The following is a 17,862-nucleotide window of genomic DNA, read 5'->3' as shown; positions in this document are numbered from 1 at the left end:
AGGACGGATATATTTTAAGGTTAACATGTTATTGTAGCAACAATTTGTTTCAAAATGTAATGGAAAGATTGTATTTGTGCATACAATAAGTGCATCCACACATATACAATATCTTTGTAATAGTGAAATACATTTATATTCATGCGCTTAATAAGTATAGCCGTGCGTATACAATATTTCTAGTTCTATCTACACAATTTTTTTTGACGGGCTATTAATGGACTAAATGGACCTGGGCTATTAAGCCCAACCCTTAACAGGTTAAAATTGCCATTTAACAGAAGAGCCAAAAGTCCGACCTGTTCGCATTCTCACTAATTACTACACTTTCAAAGCTCCTCAACTTCGATTTCATCGAAAGAGACCTATATTAATTCTACTTTGAGAAATCTAAATCAACTTATTTTTTCCTTTAAGCATTGTTCATTCTTCGTCTTCATCGAATCTGAGGTGAGGTTTTTTTTTTCCTTTTTCAGAAACATCTATGATCCAAATGCTGTTTAGATTTGCTACATTGATCAAATGTTATCTCATCAGTTCGCGATTTTGAGTTTTTTCATCGGAATTTTTTGGTTTCCGTTTTGTATTCTGATTAAATCTGGAGAAAATTAGAATGCATTTGAGTGTATGCATCTGTAATATCACTTTTGTACTACTTGAGCTAAGATATCTCAATTTTTTCATCGGAAATTTTTGTTTCCGTTTTGTGTTTTGATTAAATCTGGAGAAAATTAGAATGCAGTCGAGTGTATGCATATGTAATATCACTCCTGTACTACTTGAGCTATGTTAAAATTAGAATGCATTCGAGTGTATGCATCTGTAATATCACTCCTGTACTACTTGAGCTATGTTATCTCATCATTCGATTTTGTGTTTTTTCATTGGAAATTTTTGTTTCCATTTTGTATTTTGATTAAATCTGGAGAAAAATTAGTATATGCATCTGTAATATCACTCATGTACTACTTGAGGCTTGAGCTATTTTTCTTCTTCTTTTATTTATTTTAGGTTGTGTCCAGTATAATGATGATATGAGCTGAGCTTAAATGAATAAATGACAATTCATATAGCCAACCTCAGCTTGATTTGGATGATTGGATTGAGGGTAGATGTTGTAGGTTGTGTATGTTATGATGGAAAATTTTCATGAACAACATATTTTTCAACGAAGAGAGATGGAAAATGCCATCCAGTTTCCTAGTGGAAGTTAATTTTCGTTACAAATTTTTCACTTTTAACTTCATATTGCCTTCTCCAACAACACTCAAACATTATTATCAATTTTTAATAATTTTTTTTAATCAAAATGCTATCCAGTTTCTAGCATTATCATTGTTCTTTGATGAATATCTTTGAAAATATTTCACTCATCAAGGTAATACTGGAAATTATTTTCTACCAAGCATACATTTTTAAGCCTGGGGTGGTGCTTGATCATTCTTGTTTTTGAGCTTGATGGAGTTTTTCATGATAATGCTTAACTTCATCATTTTGGGGGGGAGTGGGGTGGGGGTGTTATACTCTGAGTTTAAATTTGTGTTAAATGGAATAAATATCTCAGAAGTGCGCTAGATACAACTAGAAATTCTAAGCTTGACATGTACTTACCTACGCATTTGGATTTGACTGATTCAATTTCTCAAATTGCTTAGATATTAATGTCTTATAATATGTATTTTCTTGGTTAAATGATATTTCGTTGCACTGACCATCTATGATTCCTTCAGATTCTTCTTTGTTATAGTGGTCAACTGACTTGCTGGAAATGGCTGCAAACACAACTCCTGGCTTGCAAATTCGAGCAACCAAACAATGCAGTTCCGCATCTCACAATATTTCAAAATTGAGCAATATAAGTTTCAGTTTTGGTAGTAAAAGAAAATCTTTTACTGATTTTAGAAGTTCATCACATATCTCGCTCACGAAGCCAATCCATAGCTTCAAATTGGCCCCAATAAAATTTGAAAGGATGGTTACAAAAGCAATGTCTGGAACCAGTGAACAAGTGCCAGTTTCAGGGTTGCCTATTGATCTGAGAGGTTGCTCTTAAGTGTCTATGAATTCTCCTTTGAGTTGAGTTTCTGTGCAGAAATTTAGAGTTCATACTTGCAATAAGTGATTGCTGTTTCTTATTGCTGCAGGTAAGAGGGCATTTATTGCTGGCATAGCAGATGACAATGGGTATGGATGGGCAATAGCAAAGTCTCTTGCTGCTGCAGGGGCTGAAATTCTTGTTGGTACATGGGTGCCGGTACGTATATCTTTGATTTGTTTATAAAGTTACTGCTACCTTTTACTGAGAGCTGTCAAAGGGGTAGTCTTTTCTAATAACTTCATATTTTTAGGCGCTCAACATTTTCGAGACCAGTCTGCGCCGTGGGAAATTTGACGAATCACGAGTGTAAGAATGATGATGTTTTATCTTTCCATGTACTCTTTTTCAGATGGATAATGTTATTTGATGTTTTAGGTTGCCTGATGGTTCATTGATGGAAATTGCAAAAGTCTACCCATTGGATGCAGTTTTTGACAGTCCAGAAGATGTTCCTGAGGATGTAAGATAAACTATTTTCAGTACTCTTTTCAACGAATTATAGCAAAATTGTACAGGTCTAATCCTTCTTGGTGTAATTTGTATGGTGCAGGTGAAAACAAACAAACGTTACGCCGGATCCTCAAAGTGGACTGTCACGGTATTATGCTCGACATTTTTGTTGGTGTCTCATATTTTTCAGTTGGATATGTGCCTACATGCAATCATATGTAATTGTTAATGCTCATGTTAAAGGACTTTTGTACATACATGTCAAAGGGTATTCAAACATATATCAGATGCTTCTGGTTGTCTCAGCTTTCTCCATCATATCTTTGCACATTGCTTGTAGTTAGCCATATTATTATTAGTTGTGGTCCAGCAGAGAATATTGCATAGTACCAACGCACTAGAATTTTTATGTCAAATCATCTTGAACCTTGGCTCCCTAGAACTATTGGCCAAAAAAGATGTGGTTAGGAAGACTTCATTGTGTCCTATATGCATCATTACTGATGAGTACTGGCATTTGTATTTGGTTATCAGTAAAGACTTAATTACATGCTATAGGCATCATTGATGCTGGAACTTGTGTTTGGTTATCATTTTATCCTCCGTTGCTGTAGTTGAACTATCTATGTTGCACATAAAGTAGTAAAGCAGTATTGTATGTTAGGGAATGCATTATGTCAACAAAGCTGATAAACTCTTTAAATAACCTTGCAATTTCTAATAATTTAGGAAGTTGCTGAATCTGTAAAACAAGATTTTGGCACTATTGACATCCTTGTACATTCACTTGCAAATGGTCCAGAGGTACACTTCTCCTTCTTCCTTCCATTGTTTTCTGTAAGTCTGTTTATAATTTTATGAGGCCAATAATTTGAAATATTTATTGTAGGTTAGCAAACCTCTATCAGAGACATCAAGAAAAGGATACCTTGCAGCTATATCTGCCTCCAGTTATTCCTTTATATCTCTACTAAGGCATTTTCTTCCAATAATGAATCCAGGTAAACTCTTGTTAACCTTCTGTTGTTTTCAGTTATTTTAGTAATACAAAATTAGTGAATGACGTGCTGTTCCATCTGACAATTCCTGTTCTGAAACTGTTTTGAAAAAAGAAAAAAAAAACTGAATCTTTCAACTATGTCCTTACCTTGCAGGTGGTGCCACAATCTCTCTAACGTACATTGCTTCTGAAAGAATTATCCCTGGGTATGACTCTCCTTAATTGTGTAGGTTGAAGTTTCTTAATTTCTCAGTGTAGGTTTAATATACTTCTTGAATTTACAGCTATGGAGGCGGTATGAGTTCGGCAAAAGCTGCTTTGGAGAGTGACACAAAAGTAAGTTGGTTGCTAATTCCATTTTTGATAATCCATATATCATTTCCTTTAGCTTCAACTATGAACATCGCTTAAGAGTTGTTTAAGCTTTACTGAAGGTCCTGGCGTTTGAAGCTGGAAGAAAGCACAAAGTCAGAGTCAACACGATATCTGCAGGTATGCATCACAACACTTAGTTTTTCGCATAACTTGATGGTCTTTGAACTCTGAAATTTTGCTGCACATGTCTTCAGTTCCATTACAAACTAAAACTGTATAAAAATATATTTGGTGGAGAACATATTCAATCCTTTTTTTTGTGTTCAACTCACACAAAACAGTCCTATTCTTTTGGCTTCCTTCTAACGTACTCGGTGCTCATAAATCTGAAATCCCATTGCCAAATATTAAACTAGTAATTGCTTTGCAGGTCCACTGGGAAGTCGTGCAGCAAAAGCTATTGGCTTTATCGACATGATGATAAATTACTCATTGGAGAATGCTCCTTTGCAAAAGGAGTTATATGCTGGTAAGTCATATCCTTAGTGTTTCTTTTCCACTAAGAATGCTCACAAGGACCACAATGCCACCCCTAGTGGGGCGTCAAGTGTGTTCTCTTTGTCATTGTCAAAAGAATTGATTTTCAAAGTCATATTAATGTATGTTGTTTGCGATTCTATTGCTTCCGAGTATGTAACCTGAAAAATGGATGTAACAGAGGAGGTTGGGAACACTGCTGCTTTTCTGGCATCTCCGTTGGCTTCAGCAATCACTGGTGCCACTGTGTATGTCGACAATGGTCTGAATGCGATGGGAGTTGGAGTTGACAGCCCAGCCTTCGCTGGTCTCGACATCCCAAAAGATAATAGGAGCTAGTGCTAGAGGCAATGCTAGTATGGCTTTGATGATCTAGAGAAACTTTGTTTTGTTATCTGTCATAGATTCCAGATATAGCTCATTTCATTTCAGTGAATGGATCGAAATTGTTGTTGGTGACATTGTATCTTTTTTCCAAAGGGAACTTAAGTTGTCTAAGGCAATCTCAGTTTTAGCTGTGGTCCTCATTGTTTGTCAGTGTGTTACCTAAAAATCTACATTAAGCTAGCGTTTTGCCATAGGTTCGCAAATATTTTTGGGAAATCAGTTTTGAGTGAAGTTTCTAACATGTGTCTGGCCATAGTTTTTTGGGAAACATATTTCACTCTTTTTAAAAAAAACAAGAAACATATTTGACACAAAATTATCATTTTTATAATGAACTTGAAAATAATCATTCAAAAATCAAACACGATATTTCAATAAAACTACTAATGATACAACTACCAGCTATTACAATTAGTTATGAAGATTCATCAATACAAAAAAATAAACAAAAATAGTAATAACTAGTTATTCTTTAACATAATCTTTTCATATTCTACTAACCATTTCTGATATAATTATAGTTGCATTTGTTTTTCTTGTTTTTTAACGAGTTTATATGTTCTCTCGACTGCAGAAGTAACATTCTTTCTGATTATCCAAAAAAAAGGAAGCTTTTTTCCTGGTATTCCTCATATCTCATCACTTTGGATGTGTATACTTCTTTTGGTAATGATGTTTCAACCTCTGCACCAACCATGGTCATCCAGACGTACCATAAAAATATACAAAAGGGTCAATACCAATTTCTCTAATAAATCCAGCTAGCTATTATGGAATTCTAGCAGAGTCATCATTTGAAAACAAACACTGAATTGATACCACTGGTGTCACAGTAAGCATAAAGCTCACTTGGGGGATTTCCCAACATTTAAATTCCCATGTCCCCAACGAATGTCCAGTTGGTACCTCTACGTCTATTAACCAAAGAGATATTGGCCAAAAAGTGGGGTGGGAGGAAAATCTGGAGGGTAACAAATTCCTAATACTTCACCAATAACTAAGGAACATCACATCCTGCATCATCTCGAAGTGGATAAACTGAAGATTAGTCTTGTGTGAGCTTTCGCTTTCCTTTACGAATGGCAGCAGCTCTTGCAGAATTGTCACTTTCTGGGGAGTCTTCAACTACAGTCTGCTCTTGCAAAACCAGACCACGATTCCGAGATAACTTCCTTATAGGTGTTGTTGAGACAGCTTGTTCATTATCTACGGTATTTGATGCTGGTTGAGAATTGGCTGGTATATCAGCTTCATTTCTGTGTGGCATTAATTCATCTCCAACAGCAACAGAAGCCAACATAAGCTGCATATAAAGAAGAAAATTCAGATCATTATCAGACTTAAAATGATCATTTAAATTATTCAAGAATGAGCAGAAAAATGGCAGAAAACCCTGCTTAGTACACTAGACAGACACCTATTAGTGCAGAATTGTACAAATTTGATAGTTGATGTCGTCAACTAACTCCAAATCCATGCCCAATAGGTTTGTGTGAGAAACATAGTTTAGTAGAAGATATACAGTCATTTCAGTGTGCTAATACTTAAATCTCAACAGAAAAAAAACATCCACAGTCCTGTATCATTTGAGAGAGGGAGAGAGGTGGGTTGTGTTACCTTCCAATCCTGGAAGTCAAATCTAAAGACAAAGTGGTTATAAGAAACCTCCCCAGAAAGGACTGCATTAGAAGCAGGAGCATTCCTTGGTGCTGCATAAGCATTAGTTACTCAAGTCGTGAAACAAGAAGCAGCATAGAAGAAAATGATAAAAACAACTATGAATGTAAGAAACTTACAAACCCTATGACAGCCTTTGTCATCAACAGTTATGTCAGCCCGCCCATCTTTAATTAGAAACGATAGGGCAAACAAATTTTCAACTGTTTGTGCAAAGGATTGTCTATTCAGGATTAAGTTTTCAAGCTTGGCACTCTTATGCCTCCTTAGAATTTGGAACATTGTCGCCATATTCTTGTCGGTGTCTGTCTTGCCTTCACCATCAGTTTCATCTAGCTGAAAATATATCAAAAAATCTTAGGATACAATTCATTTCACCAAAGTAAGAAAAAGTTAGCAAGTGATTTACATGGTTCAGAGGAACTACAGATGAAAAATGACAGCAGTCAGCAGCATGTAAAACAGAATGAGTAAACACATGCATACGGAGAAAAAGTTTAGCTATGGGAATCTACAAGATAATAGTATCCAGACAAAATACTTAAACTATTTTAGTGATAGACCCAATTCTCCTAGAGACTTACTTCTAACAGGAAACATCAGAGTAAATCAATTTAAATGTCTTAGCTCAAAATATATTCCAGCTTCTGATAAGGGGGTAGCAATTTTATCCAAGCTCTCCACAAAATAAGCAAGGACGTGTAGAGGCTTGTAAATCAGAATTTATACCTCCTCTGGGCGTTCACTTTCTGTTGGCATCACACGCCTTTTACGTACCACAGGATTGTGTTGCTTAATTTCAGTATTCATAGGTCCAATCCTGCGAAAAATATAGATTAACATCTTTTTCAATACACAAAGCAGTACCTATATCAAAAAAGAAAATGGATGATTGAACAATTACATAGAGCAGCATCCAGGAGAACCCCTGAAAACATGAGAGACTGCACGACCAACATTGTTCCAGTGAATAGAGTTTCCATCCTCTTCTGTCCTACGGCTAGATCCACCTTCATGGCCAAAGTCCCTAAGTAAGCAGCTAACAAAATCTGAAGGGGTCACGCCTCCATTACTATGTGCCTTTACAGTCGTCACCAACGTGTTTGTGATGTCCAGCAAGGCTTCAGCATCGGCGACCTGTTCCCTAGGTTTTTGTACTGTATATAATAAAACAGAAAAAAAACTTCTAACTGAATCCTGAATATTCAAACATGATAGTATTAATGTATGATCAGGGTTGTGAACCTTAAAAATATAAAAGAATGAGCTTTTGTTTCAATTCTCAACAATTAAATAAATCCCAAAAGATGGAGGGAAAATGATCAAATGTAGATTTCTCATGCTCCAAGTTTAAAGGAAATTATCAGGCATTCCATCAGCTTTCTGAAGAAAGTATTTTCCGATTACACTCAGCTTCGTTTAATTTATTATTTTAATGAGGTTTTAACTCAGCATAAAATAAAGATTTGAGAAACAGACTAATCCAGCAAATCATTCATAGTTATGTGAGCAAGTAATGAAAGTCTATCAATCCAATTACTGAAGAAACCACCTATTTTCAAATAGACCATGAGATTTTTGAGCAACTGCACGCTGCAAAATTTTCAACTTTTGCAGTACTACTTCCAAAACTCTAGAAAAAAACAATAGTGTAACTAATTTTCAAGGTGGAGGGAGAGTATTCAGTGCACAAATTGCACACACACACGCATAGATAAGCTACATTTAGAAGCAAAAAATATTACGCATAGTATCAATGCACCAGAAACATAAAACTTGAAACAATACCTTGCTGATGCAGCCTTTCAACTTCCTCAATTATTGACTTAAATCTATCTGAATCAACTGTTGATATATTATCTCTCTCATCTGCAACAAACACACAAATATTAACGCCTAATCACACAAAAATGACAGCAGCACCCATGGCATTCGTGGAATAGACTTATTAAAATGAAATATTCACCACAAAATCAAAATTGGAGTGTTTTAGCTCTGATTAAAACTAATCTTAGAATTCATCACAAAAGAGTAAGAATTAGTTGCTAACAAATGAGATCAAAAACGCAAATTTAAAGAAGATGAAAATGAAGATTCTCTATGAAACGAAACTACGACTAACATGATTTCAGTGAAAAAACATACTACATTTTATATTTTTTTGTATTGTTTGGCATTACATTTGTTCAAATGAATAGTATAATTATTTATAACTATTTGACCAATAGTTAGTTGCAGCACTTTCAGACTCTCTGAATACCTAAGTTTAATTTCACAAAATAAGAAATCCATGTCTGAATTCAAATTAGATAAGTCATGAATCTACTCACTCGCGATTACATAAAATTTATAATTAAAAAAAAAACTGAATGCGAGCATATAAAGGAGGCGCAAATTAGGAAAGTACTGAATTACCAGAAATCCGATTCTTAAAATTGAGATAATGAGAGCGAAGAACTCTTCGCCCTATTACAGTCTCTTCTTCCACCGAACTGGTGTTGTTGTTGCTATTGCTAGGTCCTGCTGCCGCACCATTACTCCTTGTTTTGGTTCCATTACCCGGAGTATCAACTGGTTCGCGTTTTACAGTTCGAACCATTGCTTAATCAGGAAGCTTCTTATGGAAGAATTAGGGCGAAATTGGTCATAAAAGATTCGACAATTGACGAATCAGATCGAAAATAATTGAACAAATTGAGAAATCAGAGAAGAGAAAATCGCTAAAATTGAAATCCAGAAGAAGAAGGAGAAGTAAGAACCCTACGGGTTTTCAAAAAAAGTTGAAACTCCATTGAGGCGCGCTGTGAGTAATTTCCCCCCTTTCCCTTCTTCTCTATAAATTTTGGGTAATGATGAAAATAGTCCTTAATATATTTTGAAGTGGTGAATTTGGTCCTAAGTTATATAAATAAAGACAATGTTATTCAAGGCCTCCTTTTATGTTACGTGAATTGAATATATTCGTAATAAAATTACAATTTTCTTTAGGCCTTGTCATTGTATTGAAAGTTTTCTCATGAAACTTTCAAATTAGATTAAAAATTAATATGAATTCTGACATTGTCTTGAATCTTTGATCTAAATGGTTTTGAATCTTTGATCCCCGCTTGCTTTAGTTACAAACTTTTAGAAGTCATTTGATATAGTGTATAAGAATAATATTGAATATAATGTATTGATAATGTGGATATTAGTCATACCAAAATTAGTTATGATGATATTATTTCTCATTCAATATTTGTTTTGTTGTATCAAGCCGCAAGCGGAGTCAAAGGTCCAAAATCGCCCATTTCCAAAGTTTTTTGGGTCTACTTAGGCGATGATCAGAATTTGTTGCGTTAAGGTCCAAACGCTAAAAGAGTGTTAGTCCATAATGGCATACCGGCCTATCTAATTGTAAGGAAAAATTACCAATATAAACTATTTATTTATCATATCTTCAAATATTTTCTATTATTTCAAAATTTCCTTTTTTTACACCCAACACACAATTGCTACTCTCTTTATACGAATTAATGTATCCGGATACCACAGAATGTATCCGGATGGAATATTTTTTCGAATTGATGTATTCGAATTAATTTTTTCGGATGCATAATTGTTACTCTCTTTATCCGAATTAATATATCCGGATACCACATCATGTATCCGAATGGAATATTTTTCCGAATTAATGTATCCGAATTAATTTTTTCGGATGCATAATTGCTACTGTCTTTATCCGAATTAATGTATCCGGATACCATATCATGTATCTGGATAGAATATTTTTCCGAATTAATGTATCCGAATACATAATTGTTATTCGCTTTATCCGGATTAATGTATCCGGATATCATAGGATTTATCCGGATGGACTATTTTCCGAATTAATGTATCCGGATACCACAGGATGTGTCCGAATACATAATTCCTTTTTTAGCTCAATTGATTTGTTAATTAATATATCCGAATGTATCACAATTTATGCATCCGGGTGATTATTATGTATCCGGATGGGACAAATTTTAAGGAATTTTTATAAATTGGTAAAGGATGAGGATAAAATGCAATTTGCTCCTTACACTATGTGATTTGTATAAGTTATACTAATTGTAACCTCGAGTCGAGCTTAACAACATTTAAATTTGATCATTATCTATGTGTTTATTAGAATTCAATATTTTTCTGGTCCAAATCTTATATATATAAATTATCAAATTTATTAAATATCTATAAATATTTAATAGTAAACCCAATTATTAATTTAGAATCACTATGAAAAACTATAAATTTGAATCCTGAATTGATATCTAATAGTATGATTGGTGTACCGATTGCCAAAAGTGATAGTATTTGTGTAGCGGAGATGATTTTGTTTTTGTCTCTATAATAGTAGCTCGTGTGTATATAAAATGTGGGATGAATTTTCATAGTATTCATTAAGTAAACATATTAACAACTTTCAAATTCTGTATAAGATCTTAATAAATAAAACATATTGAGATATATTTATTGAGATCCAAACCTTCCTCAAGCACAATTAATGAACATCAAATGAGATGCAATCTCTATCATCCATGAACCGTGGAAATCCTATTCTAAAAACATTCCATAAGAATAATTTTTAACTTTATCTCTTATTGCTTAGGCAAGTTATGATTTTGATCTTAAAATGCGATGAGAATTCTTAAAAATTAGTGGTCACCAATTGATGCTATTTTCTATCATGACAAGTGTAGTCTTAGGCCTCATTTGTTTTCATTAAGATTAAGATGTCTGTACATCTGAATATTAAGATTAAGACGTCTGAATTTGAATGCACATCTGAATATTAAGGTGTGTATTAAAATTTAGAGGTCTGAATCTACACATCTGAATATTAAGATGTTACGTTGAGATCTGAATATTAAATAGTTAACACTGTTTGTTTTCTAAACATCTGAATGTATAAAAATTGTCTTTATTTAAAAAATAATAAATAAAATACTGAATTAATCTAATATTATATAGATAAAATATTTTAAATTTTTTATATGGCAATTAGTGGTGGTGACGACTAATGATTGTGATTGTATGTTTTAATTTGGGATGGTGTTCACTAATGATGGTAGTTATGGGAAATATTATGATATAGTGGTTGGTGCTAGTGATTAACATGATTATTGTTGGTAGCAATTGATAATTAATAGTGAAACGATACTGATAACTAATGACAGTAGTGAATGATGATGAAGAGTAACGTTATATAATAATGACTAATGGTGGTAATTATCAACAGTGATTAGTGAATGTAATAATGGTTGGTGGTGATGATTGTTATTAGTGGTGAGTGAGGTGGTTGTGGATGATAGATGGTAGTGATTGGTGATAATTGGATTGCGGATAGTGATTGCGGATAGTAGGTGGTGGTGAGTAATAGTGATTGTGTGTGGTGGTAAAAGTGGATGAAGTGACTGTAAACTGTCATATTTATAGAATTTTTTATATAGATATCTTAACGATATTAAGACTTTGTTATAAATCTTATTCATTTAGACCTATTCTGACTTATTAAGTGGTTATAAAATAAGAAAAACAAACACACATAATGATTAAGATTCAGATCTTGAAAACAAACATACTTAGTTATTGACATCTGAATAATTAAGATTCAGACCTTGAAAACAAACAGACTTAATGACTAAGATCTGAATGGTTAAGATTAAGACCTTCATTAAGTGCAAACAAGTGAGGCCTTAGTGTGTTTAAAATGAAATTTTAAAAAATTTATATGATTGATTAAAATATTGTGATTTATGAAAAAATAAATTTTATAAATGACATTTCAAATTCAATGTGTTATCTCCGCACCCGTTGATTACCTCGTGGCCATGGCAGAGTTTGTCAAGAGAAGAGAGTTAATTTTCTATTGAGTATTGAGCCAAACACACATTAGATCAGAGCAAGTTTAGTTGACTTAATGGTACAAACACCTACTAGAATGAGGCAAGTCCACTCCAACAATCATAATATTTTTCTAAATAAATGCTCTTTAGATAATAATATTATTTTGTTTAATTACTCATCAAACACCTAAACCTAAGTAAGAAAATTATTTTCAAAAAATAAAAAATCATAGAAAACATATATTTCTTCCTCCCAAACACACCCTTAGTGAAGGACGATTAAAATTAGTCAATAGACGTGGCTTACACTAAAGGTATGAAATGAATTTTATGATAGTGATTTGCGAAGGGTTCAAATTTTTTTGTGAAATTAAATTATTTAAAAATAATAAGGCCATGTTTGGAGAGTTTTGAGAATTTAAATACAGAATCTAAGGCTCATCTGTAGTTTTCTTGTTGTCATATTGTTTATAATTTGATGCCAAACATTATATTATAAAGAAATCAAAGAAGATTAATAATTCTTTTTTCAATTGAATTTATTTTTAGGATTTCTTTGTTTGTTAGATTTTATTCATTCTTACGAGATTTTGACCTTTTGGGATGTCTTTTTCTTTTTGCGAGTTATAAAATATTGAATTAATTTGTAATATTTCATATTTTAAAATTGAATGGACATAGGGTTCGTTAAAAAGTATTGACTTTTCATAAAGAGCTCTCTCTCTTCTCTCTCTATATATAAGGACTTTCTTAAGATAACGTAAGTAATATTTTGCATTATATTAAATTCTATTGGATCTTGAAAAACTTGTAATTCCTAAAAAAAGAAAAATATGAATGATATTTCTTTATATGAACAATGGTGTTATGCTAAAGTCTTTCTTCTTTAATTTCATTTACTGTTTTTTCCTAACTTATGAAATGCTTGGTTAAAAGATTGAATAATTCCTTTGTTATAAAACTATTTTTAGAACCCTATGTGGAGATGGAATCTTTATAAATTATAATTAAATATTTAAAAAGTATTTTTAATTAAAGGAATCATTATTTTAAAACACGTGTAAAAAAGAAAAAAAAATCAGCTGGATGGTATCTGATAATTAAAAAGAACAAAAGATCACTTCATTCACATCTCTCTCTAGTCTGCATTTATATTATTATTAATGACTATATAATATCCACTTATTGCAATTTTATTATTTGTTAATGTAACGTAATGTTTGAGGAGAAGAAGTTCCAAATGTATATATGAAATACCAATTTCCATTATTGGGTATTAGGGTTAAGTATATGTTACCCATTCTATTTTTGTTATTTTACAAAAAGTAGATAAATTTATAAAGTGTAATGCAAATTCACCTAGGGCATGAACTTTTGACCTCAATGATGACGGATAAATGTGACCCAAAAGAGAAATTTGTAAAGATCTATTAAGCCAAATCGGATAATACACACCATAGAGTACTTGATATTTGTATGACATAAGTATTTTTTTTTAGATACGGGGTATTTTAATAAAAATGATATCTTTTTTATATTTAAAGACGATTCATTTCATCATTAAAAGATGTGAGTTTATAGTCTTATACATATATATTTGAGATCACGAGTTTTTAAAGATGTTTTTTTTTTCAATTGTTAAACTTAGTCCGTAATCAAATATCTTCAGATAAATTCGAACATGAAGTAATTAATATTTTATAATTCTATATAATAGATCCTTGAGGTCGGGCCCTTCCCCGAACCCTGCGCATAGCGGAAACTTTAGTGCACCGGGCTGCCCTTTAATTCTATAAAAAATAGGGCAGCCCGGTGCACTAAAGTTCCCGCTATGCGCAGAGTTCGGGGAAGGACCTGACCACAAGGGTCTATTGTACGCAGCCTTACCTTGCATTTCTGCCAGAGACTGTTTTCAAGGTTTGAACCCGTGACCTCCTATACTAGTGGATTTTTTATTTATTTTATTTTTTCATTCGATATTCGATAACTACTTTGGAGCCTGCATATGGTAGTGAATTCACTCTCATTGAGTTCAATTACCGACACAAATCTTTTACTCCCTCCGTCTTATATCAGTTGATCATTATACTAAAAATAGTTATCCATATTAGTTGTCCACCTTATCCTTGCAATTAATTCTTTTTGATAGTGTTCACATTTGTTTGTAACAATCCTAAGAAACTTTTTAAGGGATAAATTAGTAAAATTATCTTCTTATTTATAATTTTTCAAATACTGTATAAAATGAAAAGTGATCAACTAATATAAAACCGAGAGAGTACTGAATATATGTGAAAAAAATCAATTTATCCTTTCAGCTCTTTATATGTTTCAACAATGAGATTTAAGAAAAAACAATTATTTTCTCAAAAAAATAAATATCTTATCCAAACGACGACAAGATTCTGCAAAATGAGAAGCCAAATTCTTTGGCTAAGATCAAATATATTATATACTTATTATAGAAGTGTCATAGTTTTAATTTGCCTATTGATCAATACCAACTGGCCAATGTGTTGAAGGTTTCTATAAGGTGTCCTTTGAACAATTTAAGAGGCAAAATAGATATGTAATGTTCATCCAAAAAAAAAGGTCCTTTTCATAATTCTATAAATATTAAGTATATCTCTTTTTGCTCTTTTCCTTTAATAAATTTTTAATGCCAAAAGCATCCAAAAATATGATTTTTGAGTATGAATCTAATTCACCAAGTGGACAAATAACAAACAACACCATACTTAGTATAATTATACATGTAAGATCTGAAAAAAATCGAGCGTAAACAGACTATATTATTACCTCGTATATAAAGGTACAAAAACTTTTTTCGAAAGACTCTCAATTCAAATAACGATATCTAAACAGTTTTTAAAAAAATAATACAAAACTTATAAGAGGATATAGCAAATACAAGTTAGTCAATTAACATCCCATTAATTTAGGGGAATTAATCATTTTTGGTACTTACCAATTGTGACATGCTCTTTTTGTCCCAAATTGGAAATATCACCCTAATAATCGTAGAATATAAAAGTTAACGAAGAAATCATTTTTTTCTTTCATATTTTGTGTAAGATAGTTTTCATTCTTTTTTTCCCTTTAAAAATTGAGTTGATTAAATAAAAGATAAATATAAAGATTAGCCACTAGATCAAGAATGTACGTAATTAAAGGAAAAGATAATTAATAACAAGTTAGAATCAAATATTCCACCTTTGAGGTTTTCTTCTAATTACCTCTTTTTTAGTGGAATTATTGATTAACATTTTTCATTAGGTGAAAATTTAATCTACTAATACTTAAAAATAAAAATAGACTTTTCGTAATAACTTAGAGAGCCAATAATTCCAAAAGCATATATAGAGGAAGAAAAAATATCAAGGATATAATTGGCAAGGGGTTACACCTAAATATAATTAACTAACAAATAATTGATTGTATTTCTCTTTTAAATTGTTTAAGCTATATATAATTATAAGCTAAACTGATTAGAATATAGATCATTCATGTGCTTCACCAAATAATTGTAGTTGATTATTCTGTTAATCAATATTCTCATAATAAAAAATAGTCAATCATAAAAGTCCACTTATAATTAGATCGATAAATTAAAGATATAAAAACAAGTTCCAAATAGAAACCCCAAAGAAACCAATGTTGTTGCATTTTATTTATTTGTTTGTTTATTTATTGGCTACTTGGCTACTAGAACACAGTGGAATGACCGGCCATTTTGAGTTCTAAATCAATAATTTATGTAGATTCAATAGATTTTTTAATACAAATACGAATGAAATTATAGATCAAAGCTATTGGATCGAAGTGCTCGCTAGCTCATCTCCAAAGGCAATCTAACGTACAATACATGATGCAAATATTAAGGACTGTTTTCATAACTAACTCATAATTTATAAATTACACAAAAATAATTTTATCATTACTTCAAGATTCTCTCTAACCTTTTAACCCCACCAGAAAAAAAAAAGAAAAAAAAGAAGCAATTTATGCTGGAGGATTGAATATTTTGTTACTGTAAATGTCAGATACTAATTAATTAAGATTTAGAAAAATTATGAGATAACCAAGGTGGTTTCTTGTTTTTTAGTTTTTGTTTGATACTATGTGGAATATCAATTTGAGGATTCACTTTTTGTCTACTTCTTGCTGGTACAATAAACAGCTTAGAACAAATTAATCTTGAACCTCCTTTTGATAGATTCAATTGGGATTGATTCTTAAGATCGAGACCTTATTAAAGGCGTGTCTATTAACACCTGTCAAAGTCTTCGACTTACACAGTTACACTATATGTTCTTCCATTGCTTCAGCTAAAAAAGGAAAAATTGGTATTTATGCATGCAAATTGTTTAGGATTCAAGTTATACGTAATAATAATATAAAATAAAGAAATTAATATCGTTTTATGTGTTATAGCATATCATTTACCATTTTTTAAAGTTGTATAAGTCACATGTAATTGGTTTTCTAGTTTCTATTACGTAATTAATAAATTTATCTTTTTTTTAGTACGCAGTAGTGTTCAAGTTATGTTATTTTGTTTTTTCAAAAATGTTATTATATAAGTATCAGATCATTCAAAGTACACTATTTTAGAGAATCTAACAAGCCCGCAACATTTTTAAAGAATTCGAGCAAATAAAATTACTATTTTGGGCGTAAATTCCTCCCCTTTCCATTTTTCACATAAGAAAAGGAAGAAGAAAAACGAAAAAATAAACATGTATTATTATTAATGCACCAATAAGAGGGAGGCTAATTTATCCAAATATCTCTTTTTTAGGTTATTATTTAGATTTTATTTTTATTTTAAAAAATTGTATAAATATAGTCTCTGAGATTGATAAAATATTCTACAAAAATTTAGACAGTAAATTACAAGAGAAATAAAAAAAGATGTCGATTAACTAAACTTTTGGATTTAAAATAAAAGGAATGTATTTGTATAAGGATGTTTCTAGACATGAACCCACTATAGGCTACTCAGAATAATTAAGCTTGAGATAGAGTATTAGTGGATATATACCATTCCTCATAAAATTATTATGTTGACAGATGCACCCATAAACTATATTCTTTTATCATCTAAATGATGCTAAAATGAATTGTTTAACCTTATATTCCTCTTTTTAAGAAAATTCTGTATTTTTTCACTTTTCATTTTAATGTAGGATACCATGTAGGATGAATGTGTCTATTTGTTTAAATTTTGGATAGTTAAAGTGCTTACTTATACATTAATAAAGTTAGATGTCATAGTTGCCAGCTAAAGCTAAGTTAAATGTCACATTTTTTGTATTATGCCTAAAATATAACTTGAAAATCAGTTCTAGAGAACATCCGATTGTTATAGTGAAATGTTGTTATAACAAGGTTGTTGACCTTATTACTTGTTGGAAGGGACAAAATCCAGTTATATGTATGTAATAGTAAATAGTTCACCTTGTAAAATGTTATTGCCTTGGTCTTATCATTTGTTCATTCCTTATCTACATTATAGAATATTTAAAATA

At 31.7% G+C, this 17,862-nt stretch overlaps 2 protein-coding genes across 2 annotated transcripts; one reads left to right on the top strand and one right to left on the bottom strand.

Annotated features, from left to right (window-relative positions):
* The first annotated feature begins 291 nt into the window (after positions 1 to 291).
* On the top strand, positions 292 to 4,937 carry LOC129877480 (enoyl-[acyl-carrier-protein] reductase [NADH] 1, chloroplastic-like). Its single transcript, XM_055952989.1, has 13 exons — positions 292 to 450; positions 1,731 to 2,042; positions 2,145 to 2,254; positions 2,349 to 2,404; positions 2,474 to 2,558; positions 2,649 to 2,696; positions 3,278 to 3,352; positions 3,438 to 3,549; positions 3,703 to 3,754; positions 3,833 to 3,884; positions 3,983 to 4,040; positions 4,294 to 4,392; positions 4,582 to 4,937. The coding sequence occupies exons 2-13, from the start codon at positions 1,769 to 1,771 to the stop codon at positions 4,737 to 4,739; spliced, it is 1,179 nt and encodes a 392-aa protein (XP_055808964.1). The 5' UTR covers positions 292 to 450; positions 1,731 to 1,768; the 3' UTR covers positions 4,740 to 4,937.
* Positions 4,938 to 5,497: 560 nt separating this feature from the next.
* Positions 5,498 to 9,304, bottom strand: LOC129877448 (non-structural maintenance of chromosomes element 4 homolog A-like). The gene is made up of 7 exons (XM_055952949.1): positions 8,880 to 9,304; positions 8,253 to 8,333; positions 7,369 to 7,621; positions 7,194 to 7,284; positions 6,584 to 6,800; positions 6,405 to 6,496; positions 5,498 to 6,090 (listed from the first exon to the last, which is right to left on the bottom strand). The coding sequence occupies exons 1-7, from the start codon at positions 9,061 to 9,063 to the stop codon at positions 5,833 to 5,835; spliced, it is 1,176 nt and encodes a 391-aa protein (XP_055808924.1). The 5' UTR covers positions 9,064 to 9,304; the 3' UTR covers positions 5,498 to 5,832.
* Between the last annotated feature and the right edge of the window lie 8,558 nt (positions 9,305 to 17,862).

Source organism: Solanum dulcamara, chromosome 12 (genome assembly GCF_947179165.1).
Source record: "Solanum dulcamara chromosome 12, daSolDulc1.2, whole genome shotgun sequence".
In the NCBI taxonomy this organism is placed as follows: Eukaryota; Viridiplantae; Streptophyta; class Magnoliopsida; order Solanales; family Solanaceae; genus Solanum; species Solanum dulcamara.
Note: the sequence above shows the minus strand (reverse complement) of the source record. Positions and strands in the feature narration are given on the sequence as shown.

What these genes read in the sequence shown, in the direction of transcription:
- LOC129877480 (XM_055952989.1), top strand. Translation starts at nt 1,769, where the DNA reads ATGGCTGCAAACACAACTCCTGGCTTGCAAATTCGAGCAACCAAACAA. An exon ending in CAGAAGATGTTCCTGAGGAT is followed by an intron (nt 2,559 to 2,648) that starts GTAAGATAAACT and finishes TGTATGGTGCAG; the next exon opens with GTGAAAACAAACAAACGTTA. An exon ending in GCAAAAGGAGTTATATGCTG is followed by an intron (nt 4,393 to 4,581) that starts GTAAGTCATATC and finishes TGGATGTAACAG; the next exon opens with AGGAGGTTGGGAACACTGCT.
- LOC129877448 (XM_055952949.1), bottom strand. Translation starts at nt 9,063, where the DNA reads ATGGTTCGAACTGTAAAACGCGAACCAGTTGATACTCCGGGTAATGGA. An exon ending in AAAGTGAACGCCCAGAGGAG is followed by an intron (nt 6,801 to 7,193) that starts GTATAAATTCTG and finishes ATATATTTTCAG; the next exon opens with CTAGATGAAACTGATGGTGA. An exon ending in CAAAGGCTGTCATAGGGTTT is followed by an intron (nt 6,497 to 6,583) that starts GTAAGTTTCTTA and finishes ATGCTTATGCAG; the next exon opens with CACCAAGGAATGCTCCTGCT.